Source organism: Pyxicephalus adspersus, chromosome 5 (assembly GCF_032062135.1).
Source record: "Pyxicephalus adspersus chromosome 5, UCB_Pads_2.0, whole genome shotgun sequence".
Taxonomy (NCBI): domain Eukaryota; kingdom Metazoa; phylum Chordata; class Amphibia; order Anura; family Pyxicephalidae; genus Pyxicephalus; species Pyxicephalus adspersus.
In genome coordinates, this window is record NC_092862.1 from 48,457,479 (window position 1) to 48,475,422 (window position 17,944).

General features: G+C 39.0%; 1 protein-coding gene across 1 annotated transcript; it reads left to right on the forward strand.

Annotated features, from left to right (window-relative positions):
* Window positions 1-844: 844 nt before the first annotated feature.
* NDUFV2 (NADH:ubiquinone oxidoreductase core subunit V2) lies at window positions 845-17,868 on the forward strand. The gene is made up of 8 exons (XM_072411439.1): window positions 845-998; window positions 3,740-3,799; window positions 9,070-9,132; window positions 9,303-9,419; window positions 11,575-11,743; window positions 12,646-12,755; window positions 16,807-16,883; window positions 17,694-17,868. The coding sequence occupies exons 1-8, from the start codon at window positions 957-959 to the stop codon at window positions 17,785-17,787; spliced, it is 732 nt and encodes a 243-aa protein (XP_072267540.1). The 5' UTR covers window positions 845-956; the 3' UTR covers window positions 17,788-17,868.
* The last annotated feature ends 76 nt before the right edge of the window (window positions 17,869-17,944 follow it).

A 17,944-nucleotide genomic window follows, 5' to 3' on the forward strand; every position in this document is an offset into this window, starting at 1 on the left:
CATTTCCCCTGAGAGACTGACAATATGACAGTGGCTGATCCTGCACAGCAGTCTAGTTTTGGTGGTACAGCTTATTTTGGTTATATAGGCGATCAAAGACTAGACTGCCGCTAATAAAAACAAAAGCTTATAAATTATTTCAGTTCCTTTTGCTCCTGTTTTTTATTATATAATCATCTGTGGAGGGGATTACAGCAATGTGTTTAGTGGAGTACAGAAGGTCAGGTTCTGTGGGACCTATTGCATGCAATGTTCAGCCCCGTGGGACAGATGAGTTTTTTAGAGCTCAAGCAAGCCAAACATTACTGTTAGATTCAACAACTTATCTGGCAAATTAAATTAGGCCTGAACTGGTGTACAGTAAATCCCCAAATGTGCGTCCATATTAGCCTACTACATGATGCTGTATGCACAGTGATCCTCTGCCCAAAGGTGTCTGCATACTATCAATAGGCAGTACAAAACACCCAAGGCTCCATGGCTAGCCTTCCTACCAAAACTTGGCAAGATCTCTAACACCCTGAGGAGAGGGGGAAAGAAGTAAGAGAGTGGGGAGGAGTTTGGTGGTTTATGTTATTATGCCAAACGTACATTATAGCTGTTGTGCCATTTATTGTGACATGTCAGTAGTTTGTATTACAGGCTGGTAGGGCTACTAAAAAGGTCTACTTTATTGTCACTATTCACCTATCGAGTGAATATTTCTATATGGCTGATATTCACACATGAAGATAAAACCAATCACAGCTCTGCCCTGTTTCCTTACCAGAGTCAAACTCACGTCACAACATCCGCTAGGGAGGCTCACGTGACCCGAGCGATTTCTCGACGCTTGAGTTCTCTAGCCTTGCGTATCTTGAGTCCTTGCGAGCCGTGCGTGTGTTCGGCGCTCGTGCAGTGCTGTCTGCCTGTCTCCAGTAGTGGCCCGGGCTGTCGGCTTGTGTTTTCGGGCGGCGATGTTTCTGTGTTCGAGGCTCCGGGCTGGGGTGACACGATCGGTGAGTGGAGGGTTAGGCCGGAGATGTTTGACTTGTAGTGTCGTATTGTCTGCCTGTGACCGCTACAAGGGCGCCGGCTGTCACCGCGACCTTCAGGGTTGTGCAGCATGGGGCGGCCCGTAGTTTCAGTGACCGGGTCATCGTTACCCGGTGTGCTCTGTGCAATGGTCCCCTGCCTGGAGTTGTGTTGTCTTTAGCAACCAGGCCGTTTTTTTTGTACAAAGGACTGTGCTTGTTGCTGCACTGGGTTTGCTCTACAATTACAATATGACATGAATTATTATTATTATTATTCCCCTCCTGTATGATAGGTGCAGGTTATGCTTTAACCTATGTTCTACCCCCTGAGTGCAGGCCCACCCGGCTCTACTTACCTCTCTCCAGGTTCCAGTCATCTTCAATGTGCTGTCCAGGGTTGTACGCTTCTCCTGGGTTCATCCTGCATGTGGATTAGTGCTGTGGTGAAGGACCTGGATCAGAAATGTCCAAGAGAACAGCTGCACGGTGGAAAATACCCAAAATTACCAAAAGCAGCAATACCACCTTCAATCCAGTGACATCCCCTGCAGTACTAATATTGTGCTGCTAGATGTCCTCGGTGTGATCACCAATCAACCAGTATTCTGTGACCCTAGGAACCCTTGGAGTCACCCTGTCTTGTGATTGTCAGTAAAAAGAAAATCAGCACAGTAATGAGCTCCTCTCTGTCACACTGCATTCTCATCCTCTTACATTTTAACCTTGCCTTTTCAACAGAGTCTGCAAAAAGATGATACCAGGTAGTTGAATTACAAAAAAAGCTGAAAAATCTCTCTCTAAATATATCCCTGAGTTAACGACATCCAACATACAGATGACTCTTGGATACAATCAGTGCTTCCCTGCTTGCTTGTGTGCAGGACAGAGGCTTGATGTGGGGTGGGGGCGGTTTGCATGACTTGCAGAAGAAATCTTTTGCTAAAAACAGCTAAAGTTGTGGGTGATCTCTTCTGCAACATCTTGTAACTCTTTCCGAGTGTGGCTCAGGGTTATTTTCAGTGCCAAAAGCAGTAACCTGAGCCAGGGGTGGAATTGCTAGGAAATTTACCAAGTCCTATCTGGCCTCCTAAAGTGATGCCCCGCATCTACGTCCCCGGTGTGTGAATGTTAGGGACGCGAGGCCAGGGGAAGCAGATGCCGGCCGGGCATCTGTTTGCAAGCCTTAGGCTGGAAGGCGGGACCATGGGGCAGGTGGGCAGGAAATTTAAAATGAGGATTTTAAATGTACCGCTTTTACATTGAAAAATCCTCATTATTCATACTGCCAGGGGGGTTAATGACCAAGACAAACTGCAGCTGTTTCTTTTTGCATATCAAAGCACAGCTTGCTCCAGAAGTTAATGAATGTCTAGGCTCCATTAGGTTTTTTTTTTTTTTTGCTTTCTTTAACTCAGTGAGGTTTTTTTTTTACAGTAACTGACACCACCCTGCCTAATACCGGTAATAGGTTGAGACAAACGTTTACATTTATTAAAATAATGTACCTGTTCCGACTTACATACAAATTCAACTTAAGAATAAACCTACAGTCCCTATCTCGTATGTAACCCGAGGACTACCTCTATAGCTACTTGGCTGTCCTTCAGATAAGACGCTTTGGCCACATTGTAGTTATTTGGCTGACCTTAAAAACTACACAGTTTCTTCGGCTATGTGTAGACTGGCAGTGAGGTTACAGTGCAGTTACTGCTTCCTCATGCTAGGTAATAGCTTCCTTGTGTAAGATGGTATAAGAAGCTTCTACTCAGCATTCTAATAGAGAATGAATGGGGGCGGCAAAGAACATTTCTGTACTGCTAAATGCCGACTGCTGTCAAATCTGCAGATGCTAGTTCTTTAAAAACCAATACTACAGTGTGAGCGGCCGAGTGGTGAGCAAGGTGCTGGGAGTTGCCCAGGATCACTTGGTTACTCTGGAGGTCTGAACCTGCTCCTAGCCTCCCAAACCCTTTGCAGGAGTGCTAAGTCCAATCTTGAGCAAAAAATGATTAAACCATGACTCCTGGTCCCCTTATGTTGGCACTGTAGACACCACCACTGAATCTAGTGACGAGTATCCACAGGTTTTTTCACTGGCCAGTGCTAGGAGCTTGAAATCCCATGAGAATGCACTCCATTTGCAAGAGTGCATTTTGTGGGAATAGGGGACTCACAGCCTTTGTTGGAAGTCAAAGTAGCTTTACCTATGTTACCCATGCATTGAGATTGTTTTTGTTTCCAGACCCTTTGTTTGCTCTGGAAGTCTTGCTTCAAGGATAATTTTTGCATTTTGTAAATACGGAATGGTTCTGGAGGTGTAATATGTATTGTAACTGAAGGCCCAGGATCCTATAAATCCTTGGAACTCTGGGAGCTGGAGAACGCCTTCATATCTAAGGATGGATACCAATTAGAAGATGTTTTTATGCCTGAAGTTAGCATGCCATGTAATTAGGTTTCCAGTGTTGTTTGCCAGTACAAGTATGGGACTGCAGGAAGCACCATGCTGTAGCTGGACATAGGCAGATCTCTCTCCAAATTCTTGTGTATGTATACTGCTTACCATGAAAGTTAACACAAGGGATATCATTGGGAGAAACAACACGGGAAGACCACTAGAGCACATGTATGAAATGTGGGAAAGAAGACACTGTGTGTATTGTTGATTTTTCAATAACAAAATTTTCAGGTTTTTGTAAAGAAAATTAAATTTTTTTTTACAGGTCAGACGATACCTACATAATACTGCAAGATGCACTGCAGGCGGTGGAGCCTCTTTTGTGGTGAGTTTGTTTTCCTTTCGGACAGATGTCAGTCTCGGTTTGTCTTCAAGTCCAGCAGTATGTCAGCTGCCTTCTAAAAGTCTATGTCATCTGGAAATAATGACTTCAAACAAACACTCATTTAAATCTGAAATAAAAAATTGCAAACAGGAAAGGTCCTTTATTGCAGAAGGGACCTATGACCTTCCTTTTGAGTATCCCTGTATGCGCTGCTCTGTGTTTTTTTAAAAAAGTTTGTGATGAAGACAGTGATCAGGCAGGTAAGTTTGTTTTATTGTAGAAGAGACAGCACTTGTCCTATTCTGAAGTAAAGACTTGCTTCATCGCTCATTTTTCAAAGTGGAACTTTAGGTCAAGACTTGTCACCATCGCAAGCAGTTATTCTGGTGATACATACTGTACCTTGTATTAATTAGCTACCTACCATTTTGTTCAGTTCTAGGTACAATATCACAGAAAAAAAATCATTCAGACACTTGTACATTAAAAAGATCATTTTAATAACGTTTCCTAAATGGCAAGATAAAACTTGAGATCCTAAAGAGCTTGTTCACATATGCATGTTGCAGTAACGCACGTGTATCTCAATTTCTTGGTACAATGGGGTGCTATTCGTTCTGAATAGAATACCAACTTACCAGCTCCGGTACCCTGTGCTGCAATGCACTAAAGTGTGTTCAGGCGTGCTTTTGAAAATAGTGCACAGCTGATTTTGTGGCCGCTGATGAGTGTTATTCAGTCTGTTCAAATGATTGGGTGCCCTAACACAGGAATGTGTGGGCTTGCATTTGTGCTGCAGCAGCTCTTATATGTAAACCAGCCCTAATGCAGTTTAAAATCAAAAGTGTACTGTGAGGAGATTAGCATCAAACACACTCCCTGGAGAGAGGTATTTCTGATTTCAAGGAGCACTGCCCCATTTTATTCACAAACCATCTATAACCATTTAGAATATTGGAATACCTTTCAGCACACAGGTTACACAGCCTCGTCAACTGAGCACCTTGCTTCTGGCTGCAACTTCCCCAATTCAAAGGCAATTGCCAGGAGCTCCAGAGCCTTTCTCAATTCCTGGCCTGGAAAAAGGTAGTAGTAGTAATGCCTGACCCACCATTCCTTCAGGACACTACGGGCCTGGATCCTAAATAAAGAGCTGCAATACAAATACTAACAGTCTTATTCAGGCCATTTAATCCCTTTTCCAGGTAAACCTGAGGTACGTGATACCCAATATTCTCTAGATTTGGCATTATGTATTTCATTTCACTACAGTACTTTTTATGGAGAACAGTATGAGGAGGTGCAGAGGAATGTACAGGCAAGTTTCTATTTGGGTACTATTTCTGAATTATCAAGTTTAGTTAGCTATAACACTTATAAGAACTCAGTTGTGGAAGTAATTGCCCAAGAAAAGCAAAAGTCTAGTAACCATTGTTGCCTTTAAGATTGTTTACTGACAAGCCTATATCTGCACTGGGTGTGATAGCCTTCTTGGTAAAGGCAGACCTTTGCATCCTTATGTCAGAGATGTCCCCTAATGACTAATGATCTGTTGGGAGAATATTTAAGATGCAGTATGAATGGTAGAAGAAGCACAAATTCATAGAATAAATGAAAGAGTTGTTACCTTGGGAGATTCATGCAGTGCAGATTTCTTTCCAGCAAGCATTATAGCAGTCATCTCATTTTAAATGTCAGAAAACCACTAGGTTTTGATGCCAGTCTCTTCAGACATCAGATTTACAGCTGTGAGGCTCTAGGCACTGGAATGCCTAGCCACCCTTACCTTCTAGGAAGTGAAGTATTATTGAGGAGGAGTTAAAGATAAAAGGTTCATTTTTATCAGAGTAACGGCAAGGCTGTGGCATCAGAATATGTAATATATGTAATATGTACCTGGAGTTGGAAAAGATGTACAGTGCAGTTTTACTAGTTAGATACATTGATTTTTGTTCATGTTGCCAATTGGATAACAAATTTCAACTTCTTCAAGCAGAAGTAAACCCAAAACAGAAAAAAATCACACTTGCCTTCAATCCCGCAGATCAGTCTATCCGCCAGGAGGTCTCTTCCATCAGGATCCCACCTAAGCGATCAAGAATTAAAGGGGTGGTGCTGCTCCCTTAAAACACAAACCAAATTTTTATTTTAAATAAAAGGGTTGTCTACACCTTTATGTAAAGTAAAAATTCTGAGTTTAGGTACGCTTTAGGTTTAAAATGGCAATGCAAGATGGGTGACCTTTTCAGATAGAATAATCTAAGACAACAGAAATCCCAAACCACTCAGTCAAGGCAACTAGCCAGCAATTACCAGCGGTATCTGTAGCAAGTGAGAGAAAAGCATTTCCTCAGTTTCCCATTCTGTGTTCACTCCAGTACACAGTTTGTTTTAACTAATGTGAAAAGCAGCTACATGTGGTCAAAAACATAAAGCATAATGGACAAGCACCAGGATCCTCAAGAATATGCACCTGATCATTATCTTAGTCTTAAGTGGTCTTTTGTTGGCTATTTCAGGTGCTGTTATATGTGGGATAGATAGATGTGTGAACTACTGCCACTAAAAACAATGCTACACCTGTGCACATTGAATAAATTGGAAGTGTGAACAACCTCCTTATAAAGGTCAGACATGCCACTGATACCACTAGTGCTATGTTTTTGTCCGTCCCTTAAAAAATTAGCTGGTTGCAGTCATACTACCTGGATCATTCCATATATAGTGACTCATTCAGTACATCATTTGGTCCTCAGCAGGTTTTAAACTATTTGAATTTATTTTCAGGTGTAAAAAAACACACAACAGATTCCACAGCATAATTATTTATTTAACTAAATTAAAGCCAAAATGGAGGAGCAGTGTGTGAAAAACTAGAAATTAAAATGTAATCATGATATATTAGCTAGTAGAATCACCTTTACCAGCAATAACTTGAAAGTCATAATTTCTGTATGTGTCTCAAGTGTCTCACATCATTGTGGATGAATATTATATATTACTTGTTAACAACACTGCTTCAGTTTATTGAGGTTTGTGGGCACACACGTTTGTTTGCACACATTTCTCTTATTGTCCCATGTGCCAGTCTACGGAATTTTGATCAGATTGAAGTCTGGACTTGCCCATTGCAACACTTTGATTCTTTTTCAGCCATTCCAAGCCATTTTCATCTATGTCAATTTGTTGTTGTGTTTGGGATTATTGTCTCGTGGCATGACCCATATTTGGTTGGCTTTAGCTATTGCACAGATGGCTTCACATGACTCTAAAATGCTTTGGTATACAGAGACGTTCATGGTCGACTCAATGACTGCAGGGTGCCCAGGACTTCTGGCTGCAAAACAAGCCCAAAATATCACCTTCCACCACTGTACTGCTCAGTTGGTATGGGGGGGGTTTGTGTTGATATGCTGTCAATCTTGGTTTTCTACAAGCATGGCACTGTGCATTACGGCCAAACATCTCCAAAGGATATTGTTCTAGAAATCTTGTGGTTTGTTCAGATTATCCTTAAGAAACCTATACCAAGCTGTTGTGTTTTTTTTAGAAGAGAAGGTGCTTTCACCTGGCAACCCCTTCAAACAAGCCATACTTGTTCGGTCTTTTTCTAACTGTACTGTCGTGTTCTTTAGTATTGGGATTGCTGGGTTTTCCTGACAGCCAATGCTGATGCTGTGCATGTGCAGCTCCTCTTTATCACCAGAAACCCTGCAGCAATTAGGTAGGTAAGACGCATTATTGCAGAAGGGATGTCATCTGTCCCTTTTTGTAATAATGATCTGCCTGATTGAGCATTTGTAAGTGGAAGTTCCACTTTACCATGCTGAGGCCTGTAGAATGTGAGATGAAGCTATGCATGGTCTAATTTAGGGATGAATTTGCTGGGATGTCCACTCCTGGAATGATCGGTAACTGTCTTCAGGGTTTTACATTGGTAAAGAATTGTTCTCACTGTAGAATGATGGATTTCAAACTGTGAACAGCCATATACCCATTCCCAGATCGATGGGCAGCAACAGTTGCTTCTCTAAGATCATTGCTTGATGTCGATCCAATTTGACATTGTTTTAACACACCTGAATGTTCCAGACCAGACTGTTAAACCTTGTGCCACACATGGAGGTGGCCTGCAATCAAGTACCTGCCTGCTACTTACCTTTTCCTTTGGCAGTTTGTAATGATAAACTTTTTTTCACACGCTATTTTTCTATTTTTAATTATTCTTTGTTAAATAATGTCAAGTCGTTTATTATGTCCTAATACACAAAACCTTAGAGTTAAAAGATGTTTATGCATAGTGGAATGCTATAGTCACATGCTGCTAAGTAGTGTGATTTGTGTTTACTATTGTGGCCTTAATTTGATCTTTATTGTTTAGTTTTTAGAGAGATTGCCATTCAGTTAAACTTTGTGGTCTTCCTTACATTTATACATAAATTTGCAATTATTGTTTACTAGCAACACAGGGGTCCCGTGTTATATTTTAACAAACTATATATGTCTTGTTTTATTGTCTGTGAGGAGATGCACTGAAAGGTATTTTTGTAGGTTAACCAATTTTAATCAGTTGATAGAGCATGGTGCATAAATTGGTGACTGGGATCTCTTTATGTATTTGTACATCTTTTAATCTTTTTTTTTTTTTTTCTTTTTTTATCTAATGTGTAACCTTAGGCTAGGTGCGCTAGGTATTATTTGCACGAACGATGCAGGAATACAATGTGGTGTACGGGAGAAAGTGTACTGCAGAACCATCCACGATCACTACACGACTGTACACACAAAGGATAGCAAACAATCGTCCTCCACATTGATCCCGGCAGCACGATTGTTCGTTCCCAGTAACGTTGATCCCAGCAGCACGATCGTTCGCTCCCAGTGATGTTCATTGGCGTCGTTGTGCACTTTTTTTTTTGTTAACAATTATCGAACAATCGTTTGTTAATTGTTTATTTCCAATGGCAATTATTGCACTTGTGTACGTAACCTTAGGAGGGTAATTTAACTCCACCTATAGCTGACTATAACTCCTAAATGTACTGACTCTGTTTGCCAGTATTGTTATACTTGTATAGCGTTTGTCTTTTCAGTCCTGCATTACCAGTGTTCTACCTGTGCTCTGTTAACAATCTCAGATGTTTTTGTTTTTCTTTATTCAAAACCACAAAAAAACTTTCAGTACAGAGTAGATTTCAGATGTGGATAAATATGAATAAGTAATTCTGGATCAGGCATCTGATGTTTTCATTTGTTTTTTTTTTCTTCAGCACAGAGATACCCCTGAGAACAACCCAGATACACCCTTTGACTTCACTCCAGAAAATTACAAGGTACATTGTGTTTGCTAACGGGACATTTCTGTTATGTAACAGAACACAGGCTCTGCCTTTTATAAAACACCATTAGTGACTGCAGAGCCTGCATCTAAATTGCTTTGCTTTTCATTGAAAGTGTCTACAACACTGATGAGATTTGTTGTTTTTTTTTCTCCTTTTAAAAGCGCATAGAAGCTATAGTTGGCAACTACCCAGAAGGTCACAAAGCTGCAGCTGTAATTCCAGTGCTGGATTTGGCACAAAGACAAAATGGATGGCTGCCTATCTCTGCAATGAACAAGGTAAAATCATAAACACTGTGCTTCTACAGAGAATCCCATTACATAATTCTCTGTTCCTGTCCATGATAGATTGTACGCAGCTACAAACTGGGTCAGGAAGCATTAGCCATCATAGGCCATGTTGTACACACCATCTTACGGTTTTTCTATACAAAAGAAGGTTGTGAGTACTTTGCATTTATAGGTAACCACGCAGTCCTGTCTTTCATTTGGCATTTTTAAAAATGATGCCAACTATGCATTCTTTAATAATGGCTAAAAGGTGATCGTAATGTCCTAAAGGGAAAATATACAGCAATACTCCAAACCAGCAGGATAATACCCAGCTTATGGGGGGGGGGGGGGTGCTGCCTTTTTTGCTGTAGTTGGATAAATATTTGACTGGTCTATCATGCTGCTGTTTTTACACAGACATTCTGTTATCACATGGATATTGACAGGGAGGTTCCTAATATAGGGCATATATACATAGCAGAAGAAGCAGGTTCATAATAGTGGAATTAGGCTGCATTTCCAATCAAATTAGGCAGTGTGAGGTTTTGATGTAAAAGTAATTTTTTTGCGGCTCCACAGATCTGTAATATGGTTCTTATGATTGTATACTTGTTTTTTTGCAAAACCTGATATTCTTTTGCACTTTATTGCTTAACTAAAGTGTTGTACCGCTACTGTAAGTGTGCTGATCTGGCACATTTATCATACTGGCCTTTTTATGACTGCTGTGACTACAAAAATTGTGTCATTGGTGTACTTATTGCTCAGCATTATTGATTTATCCTTTACAGAGTGGTTCAGGACATGTGTAAAGATCTTGTGAGCTTCTAGCTATAGCAGAGAATGGATCAACCAGTACAAAACAAAGATACATTGGTTTTGTACACTGTTCAAAAGCTGCTGATCACAATATACCGAAATTTGATTTCCCAGCATTACATTGACTGTGACTTTTTGCAGCTGGGTGTGCCAAGCTTACTTTTATTTTATGTATGGTAATGGATTAGATTTAGTTGGATTTTATAGCTAGATATATTTATGATTGGTTGTTAGTAATACCAAGCAATTACTTCATTTTTTGGCTCTAATATGCCATTCATAAGTGCTGATGCTAATGCTATGGAGCATCTAATCAGACTTGGGGCCTATTCATACCACCACACACAGCACTGAAATGCACCAACACATGAACCTTTCACTACTGCACATTGTTTGAACCTTACAAATAGAGGTCACTTTACAAATAGAGGTCACCCCTAACACCTACTTCTAAATCACTTCTGTGATTTAGAAGTAGGTATTAGGGGTGTACACAGACAAATGTTTTCTTTTTGCTTTGGCTTTTTTGGCATGTCAAAAATAGGGGGATCTTGGCTGATAATTACTCAAATATTGCAAAGATCACAGCAGAAAAATGTGTTAAATCTTTTGTTCAGAATCCATTAGAAAGTCTTGGGATGTGGACCCATCAATTACACAATCAGCATCTATATCTTGATCAACTATTGAAGGTCTTGTAACCTGACACGTTTCGCCTTTCCGGCTTTCTCCAGGGTGTATCGAAGATGTAGTTGCACTAAATGTGGTCAAAAAAGTTTTTGTTCTTACAAATGGTATAAAGAATTTTTTAATAATAAACTACAGAACATGAATTGGTAACATGATTACAAGTTATTTATGTGGAAATACCATACAGTGAAATTCAAAACACATGTTTTGGCATGCGAACAATAGTAGATGTCATATATTCATGGCTGTAGCTTTGGTACAAGCCTCTTCTGTGTTGCTTTGTAATACCTTCACTTTTATGGGGACGACCAACAATTCAGATGCATGCAAATGTCTTTATATTTGAGCTATTAACATGCTTAGAAAACTTATTGCCAACCACAGACTGCTGCGTATCCAATAGTGTTGTATTGTATCTTTGAAGAATGTAGCAATAAAGCGTTCTAATTCAGACTATGTATTGTAATTTGGACCCCTCATTCATTTTGAAATGGAACTATTGTAAAGCAACATTTTCACTGCATACAATGACAAAATAAAAAAAAATGCTTTCCATCTACTGCAGTAACTAATTGACAGTTTTGGTTTCCTATATTGCGTATTATTTCATGAAGTACCTGTTTTCATTGTTTACTCTTTTTTATATTTCTAGGTAGCTGAAGTTTTGCAGATGCCTGCCATGCGAGTTTATGAAGTGGCCACATTCTATACCATGTTTAACAGGAAACCAGTAGGAAAATACCATATTCAAATCTGTACAACCACACCTTGTATGCTTAGAGATTCAGATTCAATATTGGAAGCCATCCAGAAAAAGCTTGGTAAGATCTGTGTTCATTTTTTCTGGAATCCATAACCTATGTACAAATGGCTTAGCCTACATGGACTGTTTCCCCCGCGTTTAACCTGAGGCTTTTAAAGCCCTTCTTTGAAATCCCCATGCATTCCAATAGGTTAATCTACAGCAGGATGTTTCCTTGAGGCACGTTTATGACATTTATCTTAAACAGTGCTTGCAACGTTTAAAAAACTAAACCACTGATTTCAATGGAACGTTTTCCCGCATTTTTGAGCACTTAATATTTAAATTAGTTAAAAACACGGGAAAACGCAGCATAGGCGTTTTCCAGCATTTTTAAGGCAAGCTTTAAAACGCAAATAAAAGTGCATTAAACGCAATAAGAGCGTTTACATGTGTTTTTTAAAAAACCTCCATGTAGACCCAGCCAAACATTATTAAAAATTGTATGATATTCTGAAAGAGTTTTTATCTGCTTTTACTTCTTTGTAATGACAAGCATGTTTTTTAAAAATAGGGAGGAACTATAAACATCTATATTTTTCAATAGCAGTCTGTTCTAGTTATTTGCTGTAGTATTGCTATTGCTATTGATAATAACTCATATGGAGTGTTTTTCGGACTCCATGTGGGAAATAATTAAACAGGTAATAATAGTCTCTGTTGGTTGAATGTGATGTCCTTCCATTGATTGCAGTGAAGATTATGGACAATTCTGTTTAGGAAAACTGCTGTATTTTGGTCTCAGCTAGATGTTAGAAGACAAGTGCTCTAAGTCAATTGAAAGAGAACTAGACAAAAAACATGAAATTTCCATTTTTTGGTGCAGATCTTTTTGCTTCTGCACTATGTTTTTGTTTCTTTAATAATATACTGCAGTGTAATTTGTGACATGTTACAACAGGCTGTATTTTGTGTTTGCAGGAATACATGTGGGAGAAACCACACCTGATAAACTGTTCACACTGACAGAGGTTGAATGTCTTGGAGCCTGTGTAAATGCACCAATGGTACAAATAAATGACAACTACTATGTAAGTATATTGATTTAACATTGACATTTATTGTTCTCCATTTCAACAGTACTAGACTGTGTATGTGTCCTCCCCGTCTTGTTTCGCCTGATACCTGTAGCTATAGGCAGGTGGCAGGGTTAAATTTTTTTACAGAAAGTGGTAACCCTGAGCCACACTCAGGGTGGAATTGAGGACTCACCTGGTCCTCACGAGCCTGTGGCATCCTCCGGCGATGCCTGGCCCGCATCTGTGTCCACTTGGTGATGCCTGGCCCGCATCTGTGTCCACTTGGTGATGCCTGGCCCGCATCTGTGTCCACTTGGTGATGCCTGGCCTTGCTTACCGGCGTGTGAACCTTGGAGACGCATGGCTAGGGGATGCAGATGCCGTCCGGGTATGTGATGTGCGTGTGTTGGGAAATTTAAAATTAGAAGCATTTTTAAATGTCAAATGTACTAATTTGACATTTAAAAATACAAAATAATCATACCGCCAGGGAGGTTAAACAAATTCCAGTGCTCAGGTAGCCAGTGTACCCAAACATTGGCTTCTAAATTCTACAATAATGTGTGCATCCCTGCTGATTTCAAAATCAAATGCATTTCTAAATTACCCTTTTTGATTTTCCCAGCTTTCTCCTAAATACATTTTGGGTTCTAACATTCTCCTAAAATGTACATATTAATCTAATAATGTCATTATTAGAGTTTTATTGAAGACCATTTGTTTTTAAGTGTTTTGGTTTTTAAAAGCTGAGATTCATATGTCTAGTTTATAATCTAACACAAATACTTACATATATCTAACAAAGATACACTGGTTAGTGTTTCATATATATTAGAAATCATCACTACCCCCTCTGCACCCTTATTTAAATTCTTGTTTAGCTTACTGTAGTAAACCACATTTTTAGGGCAATTTTGATTGTTCTGCCCACTGGTTGTTCTCTGTTGGCACTTGTGTTTAGGTCCGCATGAGGGAATCAAAACATATACTCCTTAAAAATATAAAAACGTGTTCCTAATATATAAATTCATATCTGAAAAAAATATCCCTAAATGATAAATTACACAGCCTGGTGCACTTTCTTATTGGAAACTGTGTTCCCTGTTGGATGCAATCACATTCACAGTATATATCAGTTAGCTTCTGTTTATTTACATGAGTAGCAGCAGCATGGAACAGGATTTCAGGGTTGTAATGTAAATGCTGGTGTCCGACCCTTTCACTCAATCTCTCGCATTTACAAATAATTTTATAGTCTTCTGAAAGAGTTTTGTCATTGCCTAGAAAATGTACTTAGCATATATCTAGATTGAGATTGTTGCTGTGTTACAAGCTAGATAATCCACCTGCTAATCTCAAAGCGGTACACCGGGACTTCATGTATGGGTTTAGATGTGCAGATGGTGTTTATTGTGTAGCGCATGGAGCACATGCACACAAGATAAAGGATGGCTTTTTGCAGCTTACTACTTCCTCAAGTAAATACAGGGAAAACAAATCTGTTGTGGAGGAAGCTGGCCTCATTCATAAAATTAATCTGTAGCCGTGAAAAGCTTTGATGGTAGTTTGGAAATAATAGGCACATTTTATCTAATAAGAATAATAATTGTATTTATAGAACTTTAGCTCCCTCTGGACCCACGTATACTGAATGAAGACTTCAGAAACTGTTTATTTACAATGGTATCCAGAGGAGCTAAATAGTTGAAAATGCAGAGCTAACATTTATTTTAATGTGTCTGCAGTCAAATTGTTCATTGCACTGTTGTGGAAAAAAATCCAGTTGTTACTGGGGGCCCAGATGAGACAAATCCCAACTCCAACAAAATTATTTTTTCCCCTCCCAGTTTGGGATAGAGAAAGTGCTAGAATATCTAATAAAGATTTTTTTTGTCCGATTTTAAATATTAAAAGTTAGCTTGTTAGGAAGTTATGGGAAACGGTACGAAAAGAAAAACAGATGGCTGTCTTCTTCTGACAGATTCTAAACCCTACTCTATTAACTGTAAAATGTATTATTATGACTATTATTGTTTCTAGCAGGGGTATTTTAAGACATTTTATTCAGAAAATGAGCAGAAACCTTGTAAATGTAAACACAGGCTGTAATAAAACAATGACCAGTTTAACTGTCCAAAAAAAAATGGAAAAAAGGAATTATATTCCCTAAAACTTTAAAGTTTTATAAAAAAAAAAATAATTACTTACAATTTTCTGCTCAGTAACTGGCACACTGGAGTTCTTTTATCCCCGGCACATCCCTGACAACCAAAACTAATGCTGCGCATACACAGCTCAGCTTTGGCACCAGAAACCTCGAGTGATCAGACGGTTAGGACACAAATATTGTAGTAACATCACCTGTCTTTCTGCAATAATAACCTGCCTGATCATGGAAACTTAAAAGTGCAAATTGGAGGTAAATGCTGACTTTAGACTGTAAAACTATCATTGACAAATGCCAGTTACTCGAATCTCCCTCGTAGTTTATATATTTTAGGATTTATAGTTATGGTATTCTTTCTAATAAAATATTTGCATCCAAACTGGCCACCTAACAAAATGCCTTCAATTAAAAATGTGCTGCAGCATCAAATTATAAGTGCATTATAATATCTTCACTTCATTTTCATGGTCCCTTTAGTAATGTCCTGCAAATACCTGTTGGGCCTGCCAATGAAGTCCACCTAATGAACTCTTGCTGGTGTGGGAACGATGTCGCACTTTTTTTTAGCAATTAGAGTTGCCAAGCTTATATAGGCTGTGCCTGCTTACACTACAGTGGAATGAAAAAAAATGTTGCAGGAGCTGTGGCTATCGGCAATGTCATTCACAAGCCCGTAGAAAGATTGAGGCTTGTGCCTCAAGGCTGGGTCTACAAGGACGTTTTTAAAAACACATGTAAATGTTCCTTTTGCGTTTTGAAGCTTGGAATGCATCGGGATTTAAAACATGGGCTTTAAAAGCCTCAGGTTAAAAGCTTGGAAAAACGTCCATGTAGACTAAGCCTAGGCGTTGTTACATCTTTCTGTGCTATGTCAAAGAATTAGAAGTGTGCTCTTATTTTGGTTCAATGGTTTATGAACCTGGTTTCCCTTTTTTTTTTTTTTTTTTTTTTTTTTGTGTTTTTTTTGGCCCTCCAAAGGAATCCTAAATATGAACTGCAGTTGGCCCACCACTGCATTGACATAGCGCCACTACTACAAATCCCAGCATCACTCGCGTCTACAGACCAGCGGGTTCTCTGCCTATGAGTGGCCTCGCATTGAACTGTTTTATAGACACAAGTAATGCCAGGATTTGTAGCATCACTATTTCAATGAAGAGGGAGTTCCAGGCCCACATTGGCCACGTTTAGCATTTTCAGCACTCCCCTTCAGTTGTACTTTTCCTTGCTACTCCAAGGCATAGACTTGAATGGTTTCACAGAAGAAAATTGTTAATATTATTGTTAGCCTGTGCAAAAAGGTTACCAATTAAATTTAACTCAGAAGGCTACAAATAGATGAGGGAGGCATAAGAATTTTTCTCAAATAAAATTAAAAAAAAATTCTTATGCCTCTTTCTCTAATATAAGCTTGTTCCAGATTGAATGTGAAGCAAAGCCTCAATGTTTCCGTATGAAAAGGTTTTATATCTAATGAGGACAAGGTTGGCCCGTGACTTTGTCTAAGTTTTTAATTTTGGCCGTCTGTGTATTTGAGTTTGACACCTCTGGTTTAGGGGAAAGGTACCTGACGTGGAAAACCCATTTGACTGGCCATGCAGTATGGCAGAGATGTGTGAATTGTACCAAAGAAAGGAAAGCAGTGGATATAACTGCTTCCCCCACTAATTGAATGTTTAACACATCTCCAAAACATGTGTATGAATGTTGGCAGGAAGAAAAATTACATTTAAATATATATGTGGTTGTTTGCACATTCCGTTTTAATTAGAATAACATTGAGCTGAACTTTTTTTTTCTGTTCCTGAATAAGGAACCATACACTTTTTATGTTGCTGGCATCATCCATTGTAACAAAAATGAATATATAATATTTTTCACTGATTTATCACCTAGGAGGATCTTTTGCCAACGGATATTGAAAATATAATTGATGACTTGAAATCTGGCAAAGTACCCACTCCTGGACCCAGGTACCCATTCTTTACAACATACTTTGGAATTTAATTGGTGATCTCCTGGTTTCCTTTATTTTTTTGCCAGTCACTTTTAATTTCTACTTCTAATCTTCTCTTGTCCTTCTGTGCCAAATGCCAAGCTCTGATGATGGTATGTTTTTTTATATATCATATAGGTTTTGAATAATAATCTCCAAATTTGCCATTATAAGAACGTGCAGCTTTAATCTAGGCACAAAATCCACCCAACTTGTTTTCTTCATAGTCAGAAAGTCTCTGTTTTAAAAGCATTGATAATTTAACGATATCGGGCACTCTGGCCTGTCCTTTTGTTTTCTCTGTTACTGTTCTAGCTATTGGGGAGAAGTCCACTTCTAGTCCATCAGCCCACAATAAATAACATACATCTAGTGTGTGGTTCATCTTATTTTACATTAACCTTCATGTTAGCTTTGGCACTTTATTGTTTGAAAACAAATGGGCCTGTGCTCAGCGGTGCTGCAAGCTCTGCCTATTTCATGAGTTAAAGTCTGTCTATACTATACTCATGCCAACTATACAGCACTGGATACACAATACTCTTAATACTGAGTATGTAGCACTTTTGCTGTTGAGCGATAAGATGAGTATGAAAAGCCCTTATTATAACATACAGTAAGTATACTTTATTCAGGAAGCAGTCTTGTAAAGTCCACTATTGAAGACATTTTCTCTAGCTATTGTTGAAAATGTAATCCTTGTTACAAAACAACAATCACTCCACATTAATTTGTAACTGTAGATCCTAGAAGCACATACTGACCAGTTTGTTTCATTTACTTTAAGGAATGGTCGTTTCTCATGTGAACCTGCTGGAGGACTAACTTCCCTGACTGGACCTCCAAACGGACCAGGCTTTGGTGTGCGTGCAGACCTCTAAACTGACAGTGTAATAATTGTTCTTATTATACCTTCAAAGCTAAACTCTTACATACTTAAATAAAACCGCCTTGTTCCAATATTCATGTGTTGTATAATCTGTCTGCAATGCAGGCAGGCAAATTACTTCATCCCATTATATAATTATATATAATATC

What these genes read in the sequence shown, in the direction of transcription:
- NDUFV2 (XM_072411439.1), top strand. Translation starts at nt 957, where the DNA reads ATGTTTCTGTGTTCGAGGCTCCGGGCTGGGGTGACACGATCG. An exon ending in GGGCTGGGGTGACACGATCG is followed by an intron (nt 999 to 3,739) that starts GTGAGTGGAGGG and finishes TTTTTTTTACAG; the next exon opens with GTCAGACGATACCTACATAA. An exon ending in TCACTCCAGAAAATTACAAG is followed by an intron (nt 9,133 to 9,302) that starts GTACATTGTGTT and finishes TCCTTTTAAAAG; the next exon opens with CGCATAGAAGCTATAGTTGG.